Source organism: Rana temporaria, chromosome 1, assembly GCF_905171775.1.
Source record: "Rana temporaria chromosome 1, aRanTem1.1, whole genome shotgun sequence".
Taxonomy (NCBI): Eukaryota; Metazoa; Chordata; class Amphibia; order Anura; family Ranidae; genus Rana; species Rana temporaria.
This window is the reverse complement of record NC_053489.1, coordinates 520,341,131-520,369,066: the sequence shown is the minus strand read 5'-3', so window position 1 is coordinate 520,369,066 and position 27,936 is coordinate 520,341,131. Positions and strand designations below refer to the sequence as shown.

General features: G+C 42.2%; 1 protein-coding gene across 3 annotated transcripts in view; it reads left to right on the top strand.

Annotated features, from left to right (window-relative positions):
• TTC29 (tetratricopeptide repeat domain 29) overlaps positions 1–27,936 on the top strand; it is a 374,706-nt gene that overhangs the window by 25,460 nt on the left and 321,310 nt on the right. For all 3 annotated transcript variants that reach the window (XM_040331767.1, XM_040331774.1, XM_040331760.1), the window contains exon 3: positions 27,757–27,840. In XM_040331767.1, coding sequence (XP_040187701.1) covers positions 27,757–27,840 — 84 coding nt within the window. The remainder of the gene's footprint in view (positions 1–27,756; positions 27,841–27,936) is intronic.

Sequence of the window (27,936 nt, the reverse complement as noted above, 5' to 3'; positions counted from 1 at the left end):
TCTTATGCACCGCATTAAAGGACAATAATTTTGTTGATCTCTTGTTTGCCTGTACCCCCTTTCCCATTTACAAGATATCAGATCCATAGAATGCTAGTGGGGAAATGTACAAATGTTTGGGAGGTGATGCTGTTTAATGTTCCCAGAGATCACAGAGAGGTGTATGCAATATACACACATACTTAGTATATACAGCTAACCCAGGAAGGATTTGCCTTTTTCATTTTTGGTAGGAAGGTCATCAATGTAATTTGAACCGTGTAAACCACTGTGTTGGAGAAAGAAATATGATTTTACACTAAGTCTGATTACTTACTATTAGCTAGATTCAGGTACAATGGTGCAAACTTGCGGCGGCGTAGCTTAGCGTGTTTAGGCTACGCCGCCGTAAGTCAGCTAGGCAAGTACATGATTCACAATGTACTTGCCTGCTATCTTACGGCAGCGTAGCCTAAAGCGGGCGGGCGTAAGGGCGCCTAATTCAAATGTGTTTGAGGGGGGCGTGTTTTATGCTAATGAGGCTTGACCTCACGTTTTTTACTTTTTTTCTTATACTGCGCATGCGCCGGGCGCCTACATTTCCCAGTGTGCATTGCGGCTAAGTACGCCGCACGGGCCTATTGATTTTGACGTGGACGTAAACGACGTACATCCCACTTCACGGACGACTTACGCAAACAACGTAAAAAATTTGAATTTCGACGCGGGAACGGCGGCCATACTTGACATTACTATTCCAATAGGGCCTAGCTCTAACTTTACGTGGCCTATCTCTTACACAAACGGCGTAAAAGTACTGCGTCGGCCGGGCGTACGTTCGTGAATCGGCGTATCTCCTCATTTACATATTCTACGCTGACCACAATGGAAGCGCCACCTAGCGGCCATCCAAAATATTGCAATCTAAGATAGGACGGCGTATCTTAGATATGTTTAAGCGTATCTCTGTTTGAGCATACGCTTAAACATAAGTCTGCGTAGATTCTGAGTTAGGTCGGCTTATCTACTGATAAGTCGGCCTAACTCTTAGGCCCCGTACACACGACCGAGTGTTCTCTATTTCCTCGTTGTTCAATGGGAAATTTCAGCTCGCCGAGATCCTCGGCGGCTTCACAAGGAACTCGACGAGCAAAACAATGTGTTTTGCCCGTCGAGTTCCTCGGACGTGTGTACGGGGCCTCACTGAATCTACCTATATATCCATGTTCATACTGGTGATGTCTTTCTTGCCTTGTAGAAAGGCTGAATCCAACATGCTCACTGGCACCTGTCCTGTCTGTGTACAATTATAAGGCAGAGCAAACTGTCACTGCCATCTCTTTTATTTATTGTCATGTTGGTTGTAATTCTCACTCTGTTTTTAGGCTTTCCTTAGTAAGGGAAATTCACTTTTTCTAACAAAATAATACATGTGCCATTACTTATGCAAAAAAATGCACATTTAAGCTAGCAACAAATTCAGTTTATAATATAATTGCAACATGTATATTAAGTTGTGCTCATTAGTTTACATACCCTGGCAGAATTTATGATTTCTTGGCCATTTATTCTGAGAATATGAATGATAACCCAAACATTCTTTCACTCCTGGTTAGTGCCCGTTTACACTAGCGCGACTTGGGATCCGACTTGTGTCGCCCCAAGTCGCGAGACATGAGAAATTACATTAAAGTGAATGAGAGCCGTCTTAATGCACACTACTGAAGTCGCTCTGACTTCAGAAAAGGTTCCTGTACTACTTCAAGGCGACCTCTAGGCGACTTGTACCCGTTAATTTCAATGGAAGTCGCCTCCAAAGTCGGATCAGTGTCTTAACTGAAGCAACTTTACAGGAAGAGAAAATAGTTTTCTCAGGCAAACCCCTCCCTCCCACAGAGCTGATTATTGTTTGATTGGCCACTGGCCGTCCTGGAGGCGACTTGAAGTTGCCTCGAAGTTGCCCTGAAGTTGCCTCAAGTTGCCTCGCAAAGTCGTGCCTACTTTCATGTCGCTGTAGTGTGAACCGGCACTTAGGCCCGGAGACCCGCAGACTCGATGACCACCGGTGTTCCAGGATCGGGTCACAGAGCTGCAGAACGGGGAGAAGCAAGTGTAAACAAGCATCTCCCCATTCTGCCTCTCATCGGGAGCAGCGATCAGTGACGTGTCACTCGTAGCTATGTCCCCTAACTGTTAGAATCACTCCCTAGGACACACTTAACCCCTTCCCCGCCCCCTACTGGTTAACCCCTTCCCTGTCAGTCACATTTACACAGTAATAAGTGCATTTTTATAGCACTGATTGCGGTATAAATGTGAATGGTCCCAAAAATGTGTCAAAAGTGTCCGAAGTGTCCGCCATAATGTCGCAGTCACGATAAAAATCGCTGATCGCCGCCATAACAAGTAAAAAAATATATATTAATAAAAATGCCATAAAACTATCCCTTGTTTTGTAGATGCTATAACTTTTGCGCAAACCAATCAATAAACGTTTATTGCGATTTTCTTTCTTACCAAAAATATGTAGAAGAATACATATCGACCTAAACTGTGGAATTCTTTTATATATATATATATATATATATATATATATATATATATATATATATATATATATATATATATATATATTTTTTTTTTTTTAAGGATATTTATTTTAGCAAAAATTTAAAAATATTGAATTTTTTTCAAAATTGGCACTCTATTTTTGTTTATAGCGCAAAAAATAAAAACCACATAGGTGATCAAATACAACCAAAAGAAAGCTCTATTTGTGGGACGTCAATTTTGTTTGGGAGCCACATCGCACGACCGCGCAATTGTCAGTTAAATCGACGCAGTGCTGAATCGCAGAAAGTGCTCTTGTCTTTGGCCAGCCAAATGATCTTAGTAATTTAACTAAACAGTGATTGCAAAGGTAATGAAAGCATATATAACTGATCCCTCTACCTGTTTGCTTTGCTCATATGGGCTGTATGAGGTTTTAACCAAGAGGGTCTGAAGGCAAACAGATTCTGCTGTACTCTTTTTCAAAATGCCATAATGCTCTGTGAATGAATGAAAACAAAATAATATTAACCCAATGTTTTTATAGTCCCCCTTAAAAAGAGTATTTGCTTTTTAAATTAACCTGTTCCAAACTGGAGATTCACAAAATACATACAGAAGCTGTCAGTCTGCTAAAACTGCTGAATCTAAAAGTATTGTATTGCAGGGCTGGTTTATATTTCTGTGGGCTAATCAACCTCAGTTGGCCCTAATGACTTCTCTTGTCTATGTAGCAGCGATATTAATGGAGAAATATCTTTTTAAACTTACCTAGAGAAAAATAAAGTTCCTGCAAATGTACCCTGGTATCATCAGCAAATGTAGAGTTTCCAGGGTGATTCCAACCACAATATATAGTATATCTTACATTATGCTAATATGTATGGGCACACAACAGGACTAATACATAGAAAGAATCAATACTAAACACAATCTGAAAGGATATTATATAATAACATTACTACTCTGGGGGGTTACTACAGTTTATGTTACAGTATCCAGACCTAAAAGTTTCCTTTTCTTTTCTGCTGTGTTTCTCATTGCCGCTCGCAACCTTCTCTCATACAGTGCGGCATGTATTTTGCCTATAAAGAACCAAAAGGCTAGCAGAGAAAACATGAGCTGCTGAATGACCTCCATTATTGTTTTTGTTGTTTGGTTGACGCTGAGTGACGCTGCATCACGTTTCTCGTCGCACTAGTGTGACATCACGAGAGGCATTTTTTCTAAAACCTGTATGGCCCTGGCGGTCCGACTGGCAGTGGAAACGCTCACCAGAATAGACCGGACCATTCTAAACCGTTCCATTCTAAACGACCCGAACCGATCCGCTCAGTGGAAACGTAGCATAAGTAACCAAACTTTACCCATAACAAGTTGATAAAAATAATGGGCCAGATTCACATAGAATTGCCCTGGCGCAGCGTATCAGAGATACGCTACGCCGCCGTATCTTACCTGGCTCTAAGTCGAATCCAGGAAGATTTTGCGCCGTAAGTTACAGCGGCGTAGTGTATCTCTCAGCGCGTAGTTCAAATTGGGCGGGTAGGGGGCGTGATTCATTTAAATGAAGCGCGTCCCCGCGCCGATTGAACTGCGCATGCTCCGTTTTGAAATTTCCCGCCGTGCTTTGCGCGAAATTACGTCGCACCGACGTCATTTTTTGAACTTCGACGTGAGTTACGTCCTTTCCTATTCACGGACGACTTATGCAAAAAAAAAAAAAAATTCAAAATCGACGCGGGAATGACGGCCATACTTTAACATGGCAAGTCTATCTATACGCCACAAAATAGCAGCTTTAACTATACGCCGGGAAAAACTGACTAGCGACGACGTAAGAGAATGCGACGGCCACGCGTACCTTCGTGGATCGACGGAAAAAGCTAATTAGCATACCCGACACGGAAAACGACGCAAACTCCACCCAGCGGGTGCCAAAGTATTGCACCTACGATCCAAAGGCGTACGAAGCCGTACACCTGTCGGATCGAAGCCAGAAGCCGTCGTATCTTGGTTTGAGGATTCAAACTAAAGATACGACGCGGCAAATTTGAAAGTACGCCGGTGTATCAGTAGATACGCCGGCGTACTTGCTCTGAGAATCTGGCCCAATGTTCTTTAGCAAGAAACATGTATTCCACATTAATAATTACCGTATTTATCTTCGTATAGTGCCCCCCCCCACGGCATATAGCGCGCACCCCCAACCTGGAAGGGAAATTTCCTGAAAAAAAGAAAATACTTACAGTTTGAATGCCCCTCGTCGGTGTCTTGCCCGGCGTCCATCGGCGGTCTTGTCCGGTCCGGTCAGTCTGCGGCCTCGGGGTGGCCTCCCCGCTTCTCCCGCGCTGTTTTTGAGCTGATCCCCGCTTCCCGCACTGTATTTGAATGCCGCTGCCGACATATACCGAGCGCAGTACACTCGGGCACGCACGGCCACGCTCGGCTCCTCTCGCATAAAGGCTAGGAGGCGGCACAGGGTGTGACCGCAAGGGGAGCTGAGCCTGGCTGAGTGTACCCGAGTGTACTGCGCTCGGTATATGTCGGCGGCGGCGTTCAAACACAGTACGGGAAGCGGGGATCGGCGTATATCGCGCACCCACGATTTTCCCCTTATTTTAAGGGGAAAAAAGTGCAGGGTATACGCCGATAAATACGGTATGCTACCAAAATTAGCACGTTCTTTTTAATTGCCTCTAGCATGGCTCCTGTTTCTTCTTGCTGGAGGCTACCATTTTGCTGAAACCCAGAGCCCCTGAACAGCAGTAAATCTCAGTGGACTGGCCTCTACAAATTTGGCATAGTGCCTAAAAATAGAGAACAACTGAGCATGTGCAGAGCAGGATGAGACAGTGTATTACTGGATTTTAAACAGTACAGGCACTTATATTTATTGTTTTACATAGCTATACCTGCAAAAGGGCAGCCTGAAATGATTTAGCAGAAATGTATTTCCTGACTAAAGTTCCACTTAAAAGTATCTACACGTGATTTGGAGATTTTTGTAAGCTGTTCTATGAAGCACGAGAGCAGTCAGGTCTGTTCGTGTATCTTTATAGTTGCTGGTCTTTACCGGTTGTCGTTTTTTTTATGCATAACGTGTACATGATTGGCAAGGAAAAAGAGGAAGAGTTCCTCTGGTAGTTCTGTAGTATTCTGGTCAAACTTTGCCCACTCCCTCTATCCTGGTCATTTCTATTAGCTGCTATTTGTCAGGCCTCGTACACACGACCGAGTTTCTCGGCAAAAACCAGCAAGAAACTTGCTGGGAGATATTTTTTTGCCGAGGAAACCGGTCGTGTGTACATTTTCGTTGAGGAAACTCCACAAGCCAAAAAGAGAGCAAGTTCTCTATTTCCTTGACGGGAATAGAGAAAATTGGCTTGTCGAGTTCCTCAACAGCCTAACAAGGAACTCGACGAGGAAAACAATGTGTTTCGCCCGTCGAGTTCCTCGGTCGTGTGTACGAGGCTTCAGAGACAAGCAGATGACTAATAGACACTCTCAAGGAGATTCACTGCTGTCAGTAAAATAATTATGTTCTGGTCAGAAGCTGCTGCGGATGTCTTAATATTGTACTGTCAGGCCTTTGATAAGGAGGAGCTCCACCCAATGCGCAGTGGGCACCCGGTTGTGAATCTGCAAGCTGTCATATCCGGGTGCCCATAGTGAAGATGCCGGTGCCGGGGACTGAAGACAGCGGGTGAGACCGACTGGGGTGAGCACATCGCTGGATCCTGGGACAGGAGAGTGGCTGTTTCTTAAAAGTCAGCAACTACAGTTTTTGTAGCTGCTGACTTTTATTTTATTTTCACAGGTGACTGGAACTCCGCTTTAATGACCTGTGGCACCCCCTTGCTTTGGGGCATCCCAAATGCTGGACATGCTGAAGACAAAACAGCCTCAGTCATCAAGTAGACATGGCAGAAGTTTTGTTACTTAGCTTTGAGTGTAATGCCAGTGAGCTATGGCAGTGTGAGAAAGAGATGGCTAGAGAAGTGGTAAGCTGTCTTCTTTCTAGTTTTTTCTTTCTTGCACTGGTCACTAAAATATTTATGTAGCTGCCAGGGAGGGAGAGAAATTGTAGTGTGTGGGTAGCGTAGCTCAGAGCTCAGTGACAAGGCTTCTCAGGACAGGAGAGCTAGTTTGAGATGGAAGAGGGAAGCTTTTTATACAGGGTTCTAGGCACTGGTAATACCCCCCAAGGCATGCCCATGGGTATTTTTTTTTATATGACAAGGCTGCTTCTGAATCCCAATTTGCTGAATCTGCTTCTAAGGTCCCCAGCAGTTCACATGCTTTCTCTACATTTGGTATTAAATCACCGCTTCACACAGAACACGACGAGCAAAACTATGAGTTTTGCCCGTCGAGTTCCTCGGACGTGTACGGGGCCTCAGACCACTTTCACACTGGGGCCGCCCGTGCAATAGCGGTAAAGCGCTGCTCGTTTTAGCGGCTTTTGTTATCCGCTAGCGGGGCGATTTTAACCCCAAAGAATGGGTTAAATATGCCCATGTTGCAGCGCTTCTGAAGCTCTTTTTAGTCGCTTTGGAAGTGCTGCCTATTAATTTCAATGAGCAGGGTCGTTTTGAGAGCACTGTGTACAGTGCTCCCAAACTGCCCCAAAGATGCTGCTTCAGGACTTTTTCAAACATCCTGCAAGCACACCACCCCAGTGTGAAAGCACACACCTGAAAATTGCCTCAGTGTGAAAGGACTCTAAAGCCTTGTACACGGGAATTGTGTGATGACAGGAAGTGAAGCGCTCCGGCTTCACTACCCGGTTCCCTACGGCGCATGCGCGAGTTGCGCTGCGCCGCTGATTGGCTCCCGCTGTGCTCTGGGAGCCGAGTGTTCCCAGAGCACAACGGGGGGAGGACGGGAGGTGACGTTCTGCCCGCAGTCTGCCCGAGACTGTGTGGCCGGAAGTGGGTGCAAATACCTGTCTTTAGACAGGTATCTGCACCCCCTCCCCCCTGAAAGGTGTCAAATGTTCCGATCAGCGTGAGTTCCACTTTAGGGTGGAGCTCCGCTTTAAGATGTGAATTGTTTTGTTTAAAGTGTATGTAAACACTAACAACAAACCTGTTTGCTACCTTTTACTCATTTAAAGTGTTACTAAACCCACAACAGTAAAATCGGTCGGTATATGCAGTAAAGTATGCTTGTTATTCTCAGTGAATGAATGAATGACTTGTATAGCGCTACACATGCAAACTGAATTGCCTCTAGGCAATTATGCAGCCAGTGTCTGCTTGGCTGGTGCGGTCATTTTACCCCGTAGGATCTCGACACGCTTGGGACACACATATATAGTCAGAACTTAAGGGCTTAATTCTCCACATTGTGTAAAAAGGGTGTTTGGTTCAGTGTTCTCTGATCCTCCCCTTCTTCTACCATCCCCAATCCCCAATCCCAATAGAACAGAGCCTTTGGAGTCACTCTGCACATGCTCAGTTTGATGTGCATTGCTAGAGTTTTTTTTTCTTTCTTGGGAGGGTGCATGTGATTAGCATAGGGCCAATCAGTATTGTCCAGACAGAGGGTCAGGGGCCCCTACAGTGTCATTGGACAGTCAGAGTAGAATGAAAACTCCTCCTACAAGCTTTAACCAGACACTAATAGAAGTCACAAGCCTGCTAAATATTTCTGAGGAGAAAAGGTATTTAGCAGTTTATTTTTACTAAAATAATTGAATTTCCGTGTTCTGTATACTGTGGGAGACCAGATATAGTGAATGCAGGGTCCTGTGTTTAGTAACACTTTGAATACATCATTGAAAGCATTTTGTTATATCTGTTCAATAATCACAAAAAATACCTATCAATCATGTTAAAATTCAGAGCTGTTCTGTATCTTGTGCTCTCTGTCTGTGTTATCTCAAAAAGCCTATTTAGCCTCCTAATTGTTAGCTTGGAATACAGAATGATTAAGCCCTATGTTGTTGAGATGGGAGAGTAGGTTGGTATGAGTAGTTCAGGAAAATAAAACTGGAATGCCTGACAACACTTATTCCACAAAAATACCTGTGTTGTCAGCCCACAGGTCACATGCCTGATGAAGGGGTCCTGTGAGGCTCCGAAACGTTGCTTCTGCCATAATCATGTGATCACTGAATAAAGCGTTGGACCCATTCTGGAGACCCATGGTGTGCTGGTGACGTTCTCTTGCTTTGTTAGCTTACACAAGGTGCATTGCTGGCAGCAACAGGTATTTTTCTGTGCTTGCAGCATTTTTCAAGGGCTATAACTTGAGAAAATGTGCATGCATTGCAGAGATGTACTGCATATTTTTTCTTATTTAGCCCTGACATACAGGGGTGTAATAGGTACTGGCAGCACCAGCATTTCCCCTGGTGGCTATAGCAGCCACCCGCTTGTGTACCTTTTACCCCTGGCTGCCAGCTATGTAGTAGAAGTGATGTCTCCTTACAAAGAACCCATCACCTGCACTATGCTATCACATAGGGGGCGTGTCATTTAAAAAAAAAAATCTGTGTGAAGACTCATAGACCAGGCCAATTCTGACATCTCTCACATACATAAAAAAATCTTTATTTTTTTTGCTACAAAATTGCTCAGAACCCCCAAACAGTATATCCTTTCTGAAAACAAAGGCCATGCAGAATAAAATAACGGTTGTTGCAATTTTTATGTCACATGATATCTGCTCAGTGGTTTATCTAATGCAGATTTCCAGGAAAAAATATGTTTGAATGAATTTTAGTACACACAAACACAATATGATGCCCAATTTCCAATAGAATATAAAAGATGATGTTATACCGAGTAAATAGATACCAAACATGTCATGATTTAAACACTTTTAGACCCGCCGCCGTCTTGACCACTGTGCAAATCGCCGTAGCTGTACGGCGGCTTGCGCAGGCTCAGTTGCGGGCTTGCCTGCAGGTCGGGAGGACTCGATGTCCTCTGGCGGCCCGCGATTGCCTTACACACATGCAGAACAGGAAAATGCCTATGTAAACAAAGCATTTCCTCATTTTGGCAGGTGACATGACAGGGATCTACTGTTCCTAGTGGTCGAGAACAGTGATCTCTGTCATATCCCAGTAAGCCCATCCCCCCACAGTTAGAAACACTCATAGGGAACACAGTTAATCCCTTGTTCGCCCCCTAGTGTTAACACCTTCCCTGTCAGTGGCATTTACACAGTAATCAGTGGCTATTTTTAGCTCTGATCGCCGTATAAATGTCAGTGGTGCCAAAAAAGTGTCAAAAGTGTCCGATCTGTCCGCCACAATGTCGCAGTCCTGATAAAAGCAGATCAGGGCCATTACTAGTAAAAAAAATTATAATAATAAAAATGCCATAAATCTATTCCCTATTTTGTAGAGGCTATAATTTTTGTGCAAACCAATCAATATACGCTGATTGCGAATTTTTTTTGCCAAAAATATGTAGAAGAATATATATCAGCCTAAAAAAAGAATGAAGAAATTTGTTTTAAAAAAAAAAAAATGTGTTAAATTTATTATAGCAAAAAATAAAAATGATTATTTTTTTTTAAAAATTGTCGCTTATTTTTTGTTTATAGCACAACAAATAAAAACAGCAGAGGTGATTAAATACCACCAAAAGAAAGCTCTATTTGTGGGTTAAAAAAGGACGTCAATTTTGTCTGGGTACAGCGTCGTACAACCGCACAATTGTCAGTTAAAGCGACGTAGTGCTAAATCGCAAAAATTAGGTAATTTGCGTGTGAACACGGGTGTACAGAGGTGGTTTAATTTTTTTTCATTATTTCTTTTATTTAACCACTTCCGTACCGTAGGACGTCATATGACGTCCTGGACTTCAGTGGGGGATATCTGAATGATGCCTGCAGCTGCAGGCATCATTCAGATATCCTTCTTTTCAGGTGGCGATTCTGCGCACCATAAGAACGATCATATCGGCGCTTGATCGTTCTTATAGGCGGCGGAAGGGGGCAACCCCCCATCGCCATCCGGTGCTTCTGCGGGCTCTCCCGTGCCATCGGAGGCCCAGAGAACGAATCGGCCATTGCCGAATAAAGGCCCGGATGCAACGTTATGATTTAGTGCCCCGGAACCCAGAAGTAAAACCACAATCGCGGCTGAAAGTATGAGATTGGTGAATTTTTTTTCCCGATCTCATGCTTTTCAGCCTGGAGGAGAGATGTGGGGTCTTATTGACCCTGCATCTCTCCATAAAGAGGACCTGTCACACACTATTCCTATTACAAGGGATGTTTACATTAATAAAAAAAATAAAAGTGATAAAAAAAAATGTATAAAAAGTGTAAAAATAAAAACAAATTCAGTAAAATAAAGAAAAATCTAAAAAATATTTTTTTTAAACGCCCCTGTCCCCAGGAGCTCGCGCTCAGAAGCGAACACGAATGTAAGTCCCGCCCACATATGTAAACGCCGATCAAACCAAACATGTGAGGTATCGCCGCGTGCGTTAAGAGCGAGAGCAATAATTCTAGCACTAGACCTCCTCTGTAACTCTAAACTGGTAACCTGTAGAGAAAATTAAAGTGTCGCCTATGGAGATTTTTAAGTACCAAAGTTTGGCGCTATTCCATGAGTGTGCACAATTTTAAAGCGTGACAAGTGAGGTATCTATTTACTCGGTGTAACATCATCTTTCACATTATACAAACAAATTGGGCTAACTTTACTGTTTTGTTATTTTTTAAATCATGAAACCGTTTTTTTACCAAAAAAAGGCATTTGAATTTTTTTTGCGCAAATACTGTGCGAGATAAAAAGTTGCAATGACCACCACTTTATTCCCTAGGGTGTCTGCTAAATATATATATATATATATATATATATATATATATATATATAATGTTTGGGGTATGGAAGTGGTTACATGTATTTTACACTATCTATTTAAATTTAGTTTGTATGATCAACATTCCTTCCTTGTGATAGTATGGGCAACCACAGGTATTCTTTATGGAGAGATAAACCCCAGATCTCCCTTTTGCCCTCCAATGCAGCCGCTAACGGCTAACAAACAAACAAACCACAACCAAAACTGATGAAATCCACCTAGTTTTTAGTTTTTTACATCACTGAGTAGATCAGAAGAGAACAGAAGTTCCTCCTATTCTTCAGTGTCGCATGAGTCCTGGTCTTCCTGGTGGAACTGGAGAGCCCATGAAAGGTGGCAGTCAGCGGTGGGAGGGGGGCTCTGCTTCTACCCCCTGTACAGTGCCTTAAAAAAGTATTCATACCCCTTGAAATTTTCCACATTTTGTCATGTAACAACCAAAAACATAAATGTATTTTATTGGGAGTTTATGTGACAGACCCATTTTTTAAAGTCCCCACACCCAATTACATGCACATACTAGCTCAAGTGCATAAGACGGGTGCACATGCATACACAAATTATGATTGTGCAACTTTTATTAGAAATTGCTGTGCATGACAGAGTGAGAGCAATAGCCATCACTCAGGGGGTTATTTACGAAAGACAAATCCACTTTGCACTACAAGTGCAAAGTACAAGTGCAAAGTACACTTGAAATTGCACTTAAAGTGCACTTGGAAGTGCAGTCGCTGTAGATCTGAGGGGGACATGCAAGGAAAATAAAAAACAGCATTTTAGCTTGTACATGATTGGATGATAAAATCAGCAGAGCTTCCCCTCATTTCAGATCTACCCCTCAGATTTACAGCAACTGCATTTCCATGTGCACTTTCAGTGCAATTTCAAGTGCACTTTGCACTTGTAGTTTGTACTTGCAGTGCAACGTAGATTTACCTTTCGTAAAAAAACAAAAACCCTCAGTGTTAACTCCAACTGATGAGCTGTAAAGGCAAAGACATGGGGGGTTATTTACGAAAGGCAAATCCACTTTGCACTACAAATGCAAACTACGGCCCAGATTCTCAGTGGAGATACGACGGCGTATCTCCAGATACGCCGTCGTATCCCTGCGTTGTGCCGTCGTATCTATGCGCCTGATTCTTAGAATCAGTTACGCATAGATATCTGTTAGATCCGACAGGCATAATTCTCTTACGCCGCCGGATCGTAACTTCATATTTACGCTGGCCGCTAGGGGCGTGATTTACGCATCGAAATATGTAAATCAGCTAGATACGCAAATTCACGAACGTACGCCCGGCCGACGCAGTACAGTAACGCCGTTTACGTTAGGCTTTTCCCGACGTATAGTTACCCCTGCTATATGGTGGCGTAAGTGCGGCGTACCATTGTTAAGTATGGCCGTCGTTCCCGCGACGAAATTTGAAAATTTTACGTCGTTTGCGTAACTCGTCCGTGAATGGGGCTGGATGTAATTTACGTTCACGTCAAAACCAATACGTCCTTGCGGCGTATTAGGAGCAATGCACACTGGGAGATTTCCACGGACGGCGCATGCGCTGTTCGTGAAAAACGTCAATCACGTCGGGTCACAGAACATTTACATAAAACACGCCCCCCTGTTCCAAATTTGAATTAGGCGGGCTTACGCCGGCCGATTTACGCTACGCTGCCGCAACTTACGTAGCGAGTGCTTTGAGAATACAGCACTTGCCCGTCTAAGTTGCGGTGGCGTAACGTAAATCAGATACGTTACACCGCCGCAAAGATACGCCGCTGGACGAGAATCTGGCCCTACAAGTGCAAAGTGCTCTTGAAATTGCACTGAAAGTGCACTTGGAAGTGCAGTCTCTGTAAATCTGAGGGGAAGATCTGAAATGAGGGGAAGCTCTTCTGATATTATCATCCAATCATGTGCAAGCTAAAATGCTGTTTTTTATTTTCCTTGCATGTCCCCTTCGGATCTACAGCGACTGCACTTCCGAGTGCAATTTTAGTGCAATTTCAAGCGCATATTGCACTTGTAGTTTTCACTTGTAGTGCAAAGTAGATTTGCCTTTCATAAATAACCCCCATTGTCTAATCTGAGTACCGTAGTTCTTTACCGCTTTGTGGTCATGCGAAGTATCGAGGTTTGACATATTTGTATGTATTTACTTGACACAACCACCTCTTTTATGAAAAAGAATATATTGATTATATTGGGGTTGTGTGGACTAAAATGAATTTCATTGCATTGTTCACTGAAAATATAGCGCTAATATTATATAACGCAACTATTACCATTTTATTTTTAAGGGTTTATGCTTTGTTTTTTTGAGTTTCGGGCTCTAAAATGTGTTTTTATAAACAAAATATGCATTTTAATATGTGTACCCGGAATAAAAAAAGGGTTCTGGCAGCGAAAGGGTCAGGGCTAGCATTGAACTCTAAGGCCTCGTACACACGGCCGAGGAACTCGACGTGCCAAACACATCGAGTTCCTCGGCCAGTTAAGCCCTGAAGCCGCCGAGGAGCTCGGCGGGCCGAGAGCTCCCATAGAACAACGAGGAAATAGAGAACATGTTCTCTATTTCCTCGTCGAGCTCCTCGTCGGCTTCCTCGGCGAAATTGTACACACGGCCGGGTTTCTCGGCAGAATTCAGCCAGAAACTCGGTCGGAAGCTGAATTCTGCCGAGGAAACTGGTCGGCTTCAGAAGCATGTACATACAAAGGGATGCTTTCTTTCATACGCCACTGAAAACCTCAATGCCTTTTATCCCTGATTTGTTGATTTTGGGCAAAATTGTTCAGATTTTTTTGGGTTCAGGAGCTTCAATGCAGAACGTTCAGGCATATAAAATGTTACATGAATAAATGTTCATAGCAGGTATCAATTTTGCATCAAAGCTTATGGTTAAGAGGTATTAGGATTGAAGAAAACCACCTTTTTCCATCTTTTGACCCAGTGGAAACAAAAGCATTGTGTATGATACTTCGACACTAATCGCTAATAAATCTAACTTCTACTAAAAGCAGTGTAAGCAGAATATTTATATACTAATTCCGCGTACACACGGTCGGAGTGCAAAAAAAAAAACCCTGTTAATCTTTTTAGAAATTCGTAGCTGTCTGCTTTTCTCTCCACACTTTCTATGTTATCTCATGGCGGTTGATTTACATTACTAAAGACGATTAGGCTGTTCACTTTCGTGGAAAGTTGCACCATGCAAGGGAATGAGTGTGAACGAGGTGAAACTCTGCTGACTTCTATCATCCAATCATGTTAAAGCATAAATGCAGTTTATTTATTTCCCATGCATGTGATTGGGTATTGTGTGCAAAGTGAAATTTCACCCCATTCACTAAGCTTTGGGGAAAATTCCTTTGAAAAGTGAACAACCTTTTTGCTTTTATCAAGTCAACCTCTAAAAATCGATTTAGCCATCTTAGTTCCTATCTTGGACTACGGAATGGTTATGCTTTATGTTATAGATCTAGTGGGAGTGGTTTAGTAGTTTAGAAAAAAATTGTACAATAAAATTGAACATGTGTGGCCAGCCTAAGTCACATCCTACAGAAAAAGCCTTAGCCTACAGAGATCTTCCAAAGCATCAGAGGGATCTCATTGTTAAAAGGTATCAGTCAGGAGAAGGGTACAAAAGAATTTCCAAGGAATTAGATATACCATGGATCACAGTGAGGACAGTCATCTTTAAGTGTGGAAAATACAGTGGAATCTCCATTTACGAGTAACTCAGTTAACAAGCTTTTTAAAAGACGAGCAACTTTTTTAAAATAATTTTGACTCTGTTTGCTAGTGTTGTCTCGCAAAACGAGCAGAATTCAAGATAATAGGGCTTGCAGTACCACATTTGGCCTGAAGTGGGGGGCGCCGGAGCTGAGCTGAGCAGAGCCGAACGTCGCCGATTGCAGCTGATTGGCGCCGTTCGGAAATTAATGATAAGGCCCGAGGACAGCTCGGCTGACCTCGTGAAAATCTCGGGAACAAAGTCTTTCCGAGGTTTGCCGAGGTCAGCCGAAGTGTTCTCGGGCCTTTTCGTCCGTTTCCGAGGCTCTCCGGTTCTGAACACATGTGGTGATCCACTTTAAGGTATGGTCACAAAAAATAAGCTAAATAATACTTTTTTTTATAACACTTTTTAATAAGAAGTGGAGGCAGTGACAAACTGCTTGCTTTGTCCCACGTTCTCTGTAGATGGTGACTACAGCAATGGAATTAAATGATGCTTCTTAGAAGGAAATCTGTGACAAGTTTTGACATGACAGCAATGATAAGTGATTTTACATTGTCAACAAAAAGTCATATAGTCAGAGCTATGATATTCCCAGTACTAAGATACAATAGTTAAAGGTTGGTTGTAAAGCTAAGTTCTTTGAAAATTCACACTTTTAAACTTTAGGCCCCTTTCACACTGGGGCAGGAAGTGCGGTGGCGGTATAAATAGCGGTAAAATAGCGGCACTATACCGTCGGAATTGCCGTGGAATCCAGCCACTAGCGGTATTAACCGCCGCTAACGGCCAAAAAAGGGTTAATACCGCTGGCAATGCCCCTCTACTTTGAATGGAAAGGAGCGGTGAAGGAGCAGTAAACACACCACTCCTCTCACCGCTCCAAAGATGCTGCTTGCAGGAGATTTTTTTTTCTCCTGACAGCGCATCGCCTCAGTGTGAAAGCCCTCAGGCTTTCACATTGAGAATGCAGTGCAGGAGTATTTCAGGAAGTATTTAGGCGCTATTTTTAGCGCTAAACCGCCTGAAAAAATTCCTCAGTGTGAAAGGGGCCTTAGTAGTGGTGAAAGCTTTTGAGAGTTCTTGGGATTAAAGTATATTGCAGTTAATAATCGAGTAATAGACCTGGGCTGCTCACTGCCAGGACTGACACAAACTAAAAATAGTTTGGCCAAGTAATGCAAAGACAGAGGGGTACATTCAGATACAATGGAGTATCTTTCTGCGGTGCGTAACGTATCTCAGATACGTTACGCCGCCGTAAATTAGGGCGCCAGTTCCGTATTCAGAAAGAACTTGCGCCCTATGTTACGGCGGCGTAACGTACGTGGTCCGGCGTAAGCCTGCCTAATTCAAATGTGGATGATGTGGGCGTGTTTTATTCAAATGTAGTGTGACCCCACGTATTTGACGTTTTTTACAAACGGCGCATGCGCCGTTCGTGAAAGAATCCCAGTGCGCATGCTCGAAATTAACCCGCAAAAAGCCAATTCTTTCGACGTGAACGTAAATTACGCACAGCCCCATTCACGAAAGACTTACGCAAACGACGTAAAATTGTTAAAAATTTGACGCGGGAACGACGTCCATACTTAACATAGGATACGCCTCATATAGCAGGGGTAACTATACGCCGGAAAAAGCCTAACGAAAACAACGTAAAAAAATGCGCCGGGCAAACGTATGTTTCTGAATCGGCGTATCTACCTAATTTGCATATTTGACGCGTAAATATACGGAAGCGCCACCTAGCGGCCAGCCTACAATTGCAAATAAGATACGACGGCGTAAGAGACTTACGCCGGTCGGATCTTAGTCAAATCTATGCGTAACTGATTCTATGAATCTCGCGCATAGATACGACGCCACACACTCAGAGATACGACGGCGTATCTGGAGATACGCCGTCGTACATGAATGCATTGGAAAGGTCAAATACTCAGAGGGGATGATTTACTAAAACCGGAGAGTGCAAAATCTGGTGCAGCTCTGCATAGAAACCAATCAGCTTCCATTTTTTTTTTTTTAGCCAAAGCTTAATTGAACAAGCTGAAGTTAGAAGCTGATTGGCTACCATACACAGCTGCATCAAATTCTGCACTTTCCAGGATGGGAATGCCCCTGATCTAAAATTTTGGAAGGGGCTGGTGAACTCCATGCTACCTTATTATAAAACCACTTAGGCCCCTTTCACATTACAGCGGGAGCCGCGGTGGCGGTATATCGCCGCTAAAAATAGTGGCGCTATACCGCCGGGATTGCGGCGGGAATCAGCCGCTAGCGGTGCGGTATTAACCCCTGCTAGCGGCCGATAAAGGGTTAATACCGCCCGCAATGCGCCTCTATAGAGGCACATTGCGGGCGGTATTGCCGCGGTTTCCCATTGTTTTCAATGGAAAGGAGTGGTGAAGGAGCGGTATACATGCCGCTCCTCTCACCGCTCCAAAGATGCTGCTGACAGGAGATTTTTTTGTCTCCCGCCAGCGCATCGCCTCAGTGTGAAAGCCCTCAGGCTTTCACATTGAGTCTGCAGTGAAGGAGTTTTTCAGGCGGGATAGCAGGGGGCTATATAGGCCTTATAGAGCCAGGGGTTGTGGGAAAAAAAATTGATAAAGTGTGGAAGACATGGTATGAATCCAAGAGCATGGTTGGTTAGGATTGTATGTCCTGGATGTTACGTCTGATCAAGAAAGTGCGGGGAGAGATCCTCACGGCAAGTAACGAATGGGGGAGATGTGGTATAGACTATAATGTACAGATAACAACAAGATAATTGATATCTAGTAGGTAGACATCACACTTCTGGTGATTGTGAGGTAGAATGAACACCTGGACTTATACCGCTTATGAACAAGGTATAACATGCCTGTGCTACTGAGCTGTGACATGGGGGAGGGAGGATAGGGGGGTTATGTTTAGTTAGATGACTATGTTAGTCAGGTTAGATATCTTTTGGCCCTGCACGGCCGCTAAATGTGGGTGAATGTCACGTTGGCAAACCTAGCTAATGTTTATCTGTTGTGGGGAAAAAATATGTGTTTAATAAAAATAAATAAAAAATAATAATAATAATTCTGCACTTTCCAGTTTTAGTAAATCCACCCCCGAGTGCCTAAAGTAAAAGGGGGGGGCTAAACATTTTAGTTCTGGCTGGAGTCTCACTATATAGTCTAGCTGACCGGACTTAAAATATTTGTAACGTAATAAAAGTGTTAAAGTGCAGGCACCTTTCAATTCATTCCTGCAAAATCCCCTTGGATCCAAGACCCCTGCTGTATGTCATCCTCGATTTCTGTCTGAGCCATAATTAAGTCCCATCCTCAAAGGCATTTAATCCTCATTCCTGCTGTTGAATTGACCAATCCCAGAACCTGTATTTTCAATCTCCTGTAAGTCTAACCGATAAACCATCTTTTCTAACCCCCATCGCCTGATACATATTCGCACAACATCAGTTAACCACTTCAGCCCCGGAAGGATTTACCCCCTTAATAACCAGACCATTTTTTTGCGATACGGCTTTGTCACTTTGACAATTGCTCACTTGTTCGACCCAAACAAACTTGATGTCCTTTTTTTCTCACAAATAGAGCTTTCTTTTGGTGGTATTTGGTCACCTCTGTGGTTTTTATTTTTTGCGCTATAAACAAAAATAAACAACAATTTAGAAAATAAAACAATATTTTAAACTTTTTGCTATATTAAATATCCCCCAAAAAATTGTCTTCATTAATTTAGGCCAATATGTATTCTTCTACATATTTTTGTTAAAAAAATCGTAATAAGCGTGTATTATTGTGTTGCGCTGATAATCAAGTAAAAAATTGCATACATATATATATACACCATATACATAAATAAGAACCCCCTACACCTCAAATCAGGGAGGTATATGTGCAAAAGATAAACAAAAACCACTCAAAAACTATAATGTGAAAAAATTCAAATAGAACCAGCAAAAATAGTTCATGGAAAAAACACAGTTCAGTACATAGGCTAATAGGAGACAGGTGTGAGATCCACAGTCCTTTGGTGTGCAGCTGTCATTATAGCAAAAAAATAAATAAAAAAAAAATAAAACCTTTTCCTTCTGGACTCCCCGATTAACACAGGATATCAGCCGCTCATAAGGAGAAAAGAAAGATATATGGTGCAAATAACCTAATAAAATGGGAAATGAACCCTGCAATACAATGATTGCACTCACGGAACCTCGATGGTAAAAAGGCTCAACTGCAATCAGTCATTGAACGCCGCTCAGTGCTACGATCTCCTCAGAAGGACGGATTCGACCGTCGATCGCGTCACTCGGCTTCTCCCCCACGCGTATCGTCAATAGCCACTTGACTTATTCATGGGTTGCCATGTGACCATGTCAGCAGTCTATTTATACAAGCTGACAATGGAGGCAAGAGCAGAGGGGTGGATCCTTCACATCATTGCCGGCTGACTGGTGCGCTTTAGCCACAACATTTTAATGTGATCTTTACAAGCAAATAAAATACATATATACGAGACCATTTGGAACAAATTAAATGTTAAAATACATTATAAAATTCATTTATGCAACCTTCATTATGAACAACTAATAGCCTATACACGTCACTGCCTCCAGTGGTGAGAAGAATAAATACACCTAATATTACTCAACCACTTACAAAAATAAATAAAAGAAGGCATAGATAATCACCCCCCCTAGTGGGTGATAGTAATATTACAAGAATTACTATAGACATGACATACAATGGAAGGGGATAAAAATCCCGCATACTGGTGAATCTTCACCAAAAAAACCACATGATCAGCTGATCAATAGGTTATAATAATAAACCCAGTCCATAAGATTATTAAAAAATATTAATAACAATATATAATGATAAAAATATATTGATAAATATATATATATATATATATATATATATATATATATATATATATATATATTAATAAAAAATATATATATATGGATAAAAAATATAAAAATGTATATAAAATGCCCCTAATTAGAAATCTGCGATGAAGCAATTGAAGTCAAACTCGATGTTAAGGCCATTAGGGGCCATTAGGTGCCTAAACATTGGCCGATTTTAAAAGCTGATAGGCAGCTCCAGGATGTATTGCCTGTCGCACCTAAAGTTGTGTATCGAAGAGCTCCCACTTTAAGGGATCTAGTTGCAAAAAGTGTCCCAGACCCCCCAAATAAAAAGGAGGTTTTTGGCAAGGAAAAGGTTTTTTCCCTTGCAAACGCTGTTTTGCATGTAGGAAGACAAATCAAAATGGCCAAAAATGTTCCAGTTTTTCATCTAATGTGACCAAAAAAGACTATAAAATAAAAGAGCTAATAACGTGCAGGACTGAGGGGGTGGTGTATGTGCTCCAGTGCCCGTGCTCTTTGCAGTATGTGGGACGCACTAAGAGACCCATGTGGAAAAGGATTAGGGAGCACGTACAAAACAAGGTTGTGATGAACATAATGTCTCACGACATTTCAAACAATGCCATAATAATGATCCAAGAGGTTTAAAATTTTGGGCCATAGACAAGTATATACCCCACTGGAGGGGGAGTCACAAAGTCAGGGAGCTGAGTAAATGTGAATCTCGGTGGATTCACGAGATGGCTACCCTGGCACCTAATGGCCTTAACATCGAGTTTGACCTCAATTGCTTCATCGCAGATTTCTAATTAGGGGCATTTTATATACATTTTTATATTTTTTATCCATATATATATATTTTTTATCAATATATATATATATATATATATATATATATATTTTTTTTATCAATATATTTTTATCATTATATATTGTTATTAATATTTTTTAATAATCTTATGGACTGGGTTTATTATTATAACCTATTGATCAGCTGATCATGTGGTTTTTTTGGTGAAGATTCACCAGTATGCGGGATTTTTATCCCCTTCCATTGTATGTCATGTCTATAGTAATTCTTGTAATATTACTATCACCCACTAGGGGGGGTGATTATCTATGCCTTCTTTTATTTATTTTTGTAAGTGGTTGAGTAATATTAGGTGTATTTATTCTTCTCACCACTGGAGGCAGTGACGTGTATAGGCTATTAGTTGTTCATAATGAAGGTTGCATAAATGAATTTTATAATGTATTTTAACATTTAATTTGTTCCAAATGGTCTTGTATATATGTATTTTATTTGCTTGTAAAGATCACATTAAAATGTTGTGGCTAAAGCGCACCAGTCAGCCGGCAATGATGTGAAGGATCCACCCCTCTGCTCTTGCCTCCATTGTCAGCTTGTATAAATAGACTGCTGACATGGTCACATGGCAACCCATGAATAAGTCAAGTGGCTATTGACGATACGCGTGGGGGAGAAGCCGAGTGACGCGATCGACGGTCGAATCCGTCCTTCTGAGGAGATCGTAGCACTGAGCGGCGTTCAATGACTGATTGCAGTTGAGCCTTTTTACCATCGAGGTTCCGTGAGTGCAATCATTGTATTGCAGGGTTCATTTCCCATTTTATTAGGTTATTTGCACCATATATCTTTCTTTTCTCCTTATGAGCGGCTGATATCCTGTGTTAATCGGGGAGTCCAGAAGGAAAAGGTTTTATTTTTTTTTTTATTTTTTTTTGCTATAATGACAGCTGCACACCAAAGGACTGTGGATCTCACACCTGTCTCCTATTAGCCTATGTACTGAACTGTGTTTTTTCCATGAACTATTTTTGCTGGTTCTATTTGAATTTTTTCACATTATAGTTTTTGAGTGTTTTTTGTTTATCTTTTGCACATATACCTCCCTGATTTGAGGTGTAGGGGGTTCTTATTTATGTATATGGTGTATATATATATGTATGCAATTTTTTACTTGATTATCAGCGCAACACAATATTTTCTTATTTATTCACTTTGGTTTTGTGCACCTCACGTGTCTGCAGCTTATCTTTAGTATTTTATATGGTTTTAGTAATAGCGCTGTAGTACCTTTTTACACAATAAGCGTGTATTGATTGGTTTGCGCAAAAGTTATAGCGCCTACAAAATAGGTGATATATTTATGGCATTTTTATTATTATTTTTTTCTTTTACTAGTGATGGCGGTGATCAGCGATTTTTAGACTACGACATTGCGGCAGACAGATAGGACACCTTTGACACAAAATAGCCACTGATCTGCTACTGCCACAAAATAGCTACTGTAAATGACATGGCAGGGCTAGGGGGTGATCAAGGGGTTAAGTGTTCCCTAAGGAGTTGTTTCTGACTGTGGGGGGAGTGGACTGACTGGCAGTACAGAGAGATCGCAGTTCCTGATCACTAGGAACAGACGATCACTCTCTACTCCCTTGTCAGAACGGAGATTTGTTTGTTTACATTGACAGCTCACCGTTGTGGCTCTCTTTGGAGCGATCGCGGGTGCCCGCTATAGCCATTAAAGGGACCACTGTACCGGTACAGCAATTTGCGAAGACATGCCATTCTGCCGTAGGAATAACTGCTGGTTACTGGAATAAGGTGTTCAATATAATCAGACGAGTCACAGGCTGTAACCTGCATCAATCTCCTACTATTGCTTTACTTAACGGAATGTTACCTCTAACTTCTAAGGTTACCAGAAAACTCATCTTATATATTATGACGGGTGCCAGGATTACACTCGCAGCTGCATGGAAAAAGACTAATGTTTCCATCCTATATATGAAAAGAAAGGTCACATGGATTATGGAACAAGAGAAAAGGGTCTGCTCCATGTTGGATAAGTCTACTCTTTTCTATGAAATCTGGGAACCTTGGTTGGAATAAATGGGGATAACTTATACTCCGTGAAGGTTTTGATGACATCAGTGTCTTTTGGACGATGCTGGTAGATGGCAGGCAGGCTAATTTTCTATCTCTCCTGATTTTCTTCTGGCTTTCTTTTTTCACTTCCTCTCTTGTCTTTTGTCACTCTTTCTTTTTTTCTTCTGATTCTTCTTAGGTTTTATCTCATTATTTTATCTCTGGGGATAGAATCCTTAAGATTTTTGGTCCTCAGTTTGTTTTATTTTGAAAAGATAAGTTTATGTTTAAGTAATTGAAGGATTCTACCAAACCTTTGAAATAATTAGATTTGATGGGGATTGCGAAAATTTGTTTTCGGTTATCGGAGAGTTCCAGTAATAATTATTGGAGGGAGGGAGGATTGGAGGTTTTGCTCAACCTCTTGGACACAGAAAGTTCCCGTTAGGGGTGTCGGAGAGGTTGATGCACTCCGGATATCTTATCCTTTAATTATTCTAAGTAATTTAATCTGGTACACTCAATTAGTTTTATCCCTTATATAACTTATTGTGTGATAACGCTAGACCTAGGAATTCCTTGATATATGAAAATATTCTGTTTCTCTTTCAAGTTTAAAGTATTACTTTGAAATAGTCTTTTAACCACTTACCCCCCGGACCATATTGCTGCCTAAAGACCAGAGTACTTTTTGCGATTCGGGACTGCGTCGCTTTAACAGACAATTGCGCGGTCGTGCGACGTGGCTCCCAAACAAAATTGGCGTCCTTTTTTTCCCACAAATAGAGCTTTCTTTTGGTGGTATTTGATCACCTCTGCGTTTTTTTTTTTTTTGCGCTATAAACAAAAATAGAGCGACAATTTTGAAAAAAATGAATATTTTTTACTTTTTGCTGTAATAAATATCCCCCAAAAATATATAAAAAAACATTTTTTTTCCTCAGTTTAGGCCGATACGTATTCTTCTACATATTTTTCGTAAAAAAAATCGCAATAAGCGTTTATTGATTGGTTTGCGCAAAAGTTATAGCGTTTACAACATAGGGGGTATTTTTATGGCATTTTTATTAATATTTTTTTTACTAGTAATGGCGGCGATCAGCGTTTTTTTTTTCGGTATTGCGACATTATGGCGGACACTTCGGACATTTTTGACACATTTTTGGGACCATTGGCATTTTTATAGCGATCAGTGCTATAAAAATGCATTAGATTACTATAAAAATGCCACTGGCAGTGAAGGGGTTAACACTAGGGGGCGGGGAAGGGGTTAAGTATGCCTGGGTGTGTTCTTACTGTGGGGGGGGGGGTGGCCTCACTAGGGGAAACACTGATCCTCGGTTCATACATTGTATGAACCGAAGAAAAGCATTTCCCCTGCTGACAGGAACGAGAGCTGTGTGTTTACACACACAGCTCCCGTTCCCCGCTCTGTACCGAGCGATCGCGTGTGCCCGGCGGCGATCGCGCCCGCCGGGCACACGCACGGGAGTGCCCCCTAGTGGCGGCTATACGATAGGACGTATAGCTACGGGCTCTCGCCCAGGAGAGCCGACCTGCCGCCGTATAATGACGGTGCGCGGTCGGCTAGTAGTTAATTTAGCTTATGTGAACTGCCTTACTTTCACCACATGGTGTAGAGCATATAGGATGGATAGATATAAGTGGCAGTTAATAAGACAGGAATGATTATTATGAATTGAAATGTATTTAAATTATTATATTTCTGCGTGCTATTGACTTATTTCTTGCTAATTTAATACAAATGTATGTATTTATTTTATTGAAAATAAACTTAAATTTGAATGAAAAAAAAGGAATAACTGCTGGTCGGCAAGCAGTTAAAGTGGTAGTAAAGGCCAACTGTAATTATTCTTAAACACATTATTTGCCCCTCCCCTCCCGTGGCTTTCTCCTGCTCCATTCCTCTGTTATCAGCAAGTTCTCCGTCAACTGTGATAAAACCAGCCTGAATTTTGTGGCAAGGTGGGTGATAAAAATAGATTAGCAGAGAGCTGGTCTATTTACAGCCGAGCTCTGCAAGTCTCTGCCTATGTGGAGGGGGCGTGTGCCTTTTCTCCAATCAGTTGTCTCACAGTGTATGGCAAGACTACACACCCACAGGTAAATCAGGAAGAGAAAATCTCTAACATGATGTGTACTAAAGGATACATAAAGTTGAAGACAGCAGATATACATGACAAACATATGTAGGGAGATTTGTTTTATCCCTGTGTATCATCCGAGGCAGTTCACTTCGCTGGGTATCTGTGAGGGTTTACATCCACTTTATAGTTGATTACAAGGTAACAAAAAAAAAGAAGAAAAATAACATAACAGAATGACATTCATGTCACATCTGCCTTCAGCAGCAGGTACTGAAAGACACAAGCAGACTATGAAAAAGTATCCTGGAACTGTTCTGTTTTGTATTTGTAGATTTGTATAAATATTTGTTCTGAATGTATGTCTGCAAATTTTAAAACGTTTTTAATATACGGTAGTTAAAATAGTACCACATTTGATAAAAGTGCTAACTGGATGAGACAGTTGCTAACATTCCTAGTGCCTTGGTAGGCATTTAATATTAATATACTGTATTTATAAAACTGAGCATTACCTTTTATTGTGGGCTAAATGTAACCTTACAAAGTTATCGTAGTAAAACAAAGGTTTATTCTTCACCAAATTTAACGGAATTATATATGAAATATATTCTTTAATCCAGTGGCTTCCTACACCATTTCCACATTGTAAAACAAAATAAAAATGTTTCTTTGTTCTTAACGCATTCATTTCCTTGTCCAGGATATCTTTTTCTATAAAACAAAGTTTTACAACATATAGAGGACAGAGAGGGAATCTACGCTCCCAATTTATTTTAGCCTGCTAAACTGCTTTTATATTAAGCATGCATTCATCCTGATGGTAAATTAAAATAAACAGATTTTCCTATCATCTTGGATTAACCCTCAATGATCCCTTTCTTTGATAGTTAAATTTACAGTATGATATGATATATATCCTCTGCAACAAAAAAAATATTTTTGGTGAGATACACCCAATAGGAACACATCTAAAGGGAATGCAGGTCCAGCAGCTTTCCTCATTAGTGCTCTGCAGGTGCACAGCTGATTGACAATTATAAAACCACTCCCATTAGACTCCCTTTCCCACATGGATACAGACAAACACACAGGGATTTCTTCAGAATAACAAAAGTTACAAAAACAAATCTGAAACAAAGTTTGTTAAAATCCTTGTAATGTACATAGATCACCCAGAGGGAAATGTTATTTTTAGGGTTGTCCCGATACCACTTTTTTAGGACTGAGTACGAGTACCGATACTTTTTTTCAAGTAGTCGCCGATACCGAATACCGATACTTTTTTTAAAATGTGTCCCCAAATGCAGCGATGTCCCCCCACAGATGCAGCCATGTATCCCCCCATCCAGCCATTGTCTCCCCCCATGCAGCCATTGTCACCCCCCATGCAGCCATTGTCACCCCCCATGCAGCCATTGTCACCCCCCATCCAGCCAGCGTCACCCCCCATCCAGCCAGCGTCACCCTCCATCCAGCCAGCGTCACCCCCCATCCAGCCAGCGTCACCCCCCATCCAGCCAGCGTCTCCCCCCAACCAGCCATTGTCTCCCCCCATGCAGCAATGTATCCCCCCATCCAGCCATTGTCACCCCCCATCCAGCAATGTATTCCCCCAGCCATTGTCACCCCCCATGCAGCCATTGTCACCCCCCATCCAGCCATTGTCACCCCCCATCCAGCAATGTATTCCCCCAGCCATTGTCACCCCCATGCAGCCAGCGTCACCCCCCATGCAGCCAGCGTCACCCCCCATGAAGCCAGCGTCACCCCCCATGCAGCCAGCGTCACCCCCCATACAGCCAGCGTCACCCCCCATACAGCCAGCGTCACCCCCCATCCAGCCAGCGTCACCCCCCATCCAGCCAGCGTCCCCCCATGCAGCCAGCGTCACCCCCCATCCAGCCAGCGTCCCCCCATCCAGCCAGCGTCTCCCCCCATCCAGCGTCTCCCCCCATCCAGCGTCTCCCCCCATCCAGCGTCTCCTCCCATCCAGCCATGTCACGCTTACCTGCATCCCCGCTGCCGCTGACTCTGTAATACGGGCGGGAACATTACAACTTTGAATCTCTGTTATGATTGGCGCCGCGCTGCGTATAGACACTCCCCCTCGCTCGGGATTGGACAGTTCACCCGAGCGAGGGGGAGTGTCTATGCGTGGTGCGAATCATTACAGCTATTCAAAGTTGTAATGTTCCCGCCCGTATTACACAGTCGGCGGCAGCGGGGATGCGGCGAATGGCGGCGGATTATGGCGTTTCGTGGCGGCGGGCGGCGTTCGGCGGCGGGCGGCGTTCGGCGGCGGTCGGCGGCAAGTATTCTATTTATGTATCGGGGCGGGGTATCGGCGTCTGAGTACCGCCGAAAAAACTCGGAATCGGTCCCGATACCGATACTAGTATCGGTATCGGGACAACCCTAGTTATTTTCTCTACAAAAGTGGAGTTACACTTTAAGTAAAGCAGGTGATAGGTATTTTTGGGTAACACATTTTTTTCAATGCCGGTAAAAAAAATCAGTAATATTAAACAAATAAAATTGGTAAAAATATAAAGTAATTTTAGTTTGTCAGAAATGTCCTCTTTTACAGAAAAAGGAAAACTGCTTCCCTCCATTTGAATTTCCCATTTATATAGAGCTTTTAAAGATTTTCATCAAGTTTATTAAAGTTATTTACTAAAATATGAAATGCATTTTACCAGTTAGTTAAAATTGCAGCACATTCTGTAGGTTGCGTTTCTCATTTAATCGTTTGTTTCTCTTGTTTTGATTTCAATACAGGGTTCCCCTGATCAGGGACAGGAGTGTCAACGATCATCAGTACCCCAAGAATATTAAAGAGCTGTCTAAAGAGGAAACAGCTATGTAAGTTTGTTTAAATTTAACATCTTTTTTGAATACCTAAAACTGGCTATTATTATGTGGTTTATTGTTTACTGTTTGCAACTATATGACTTTAAT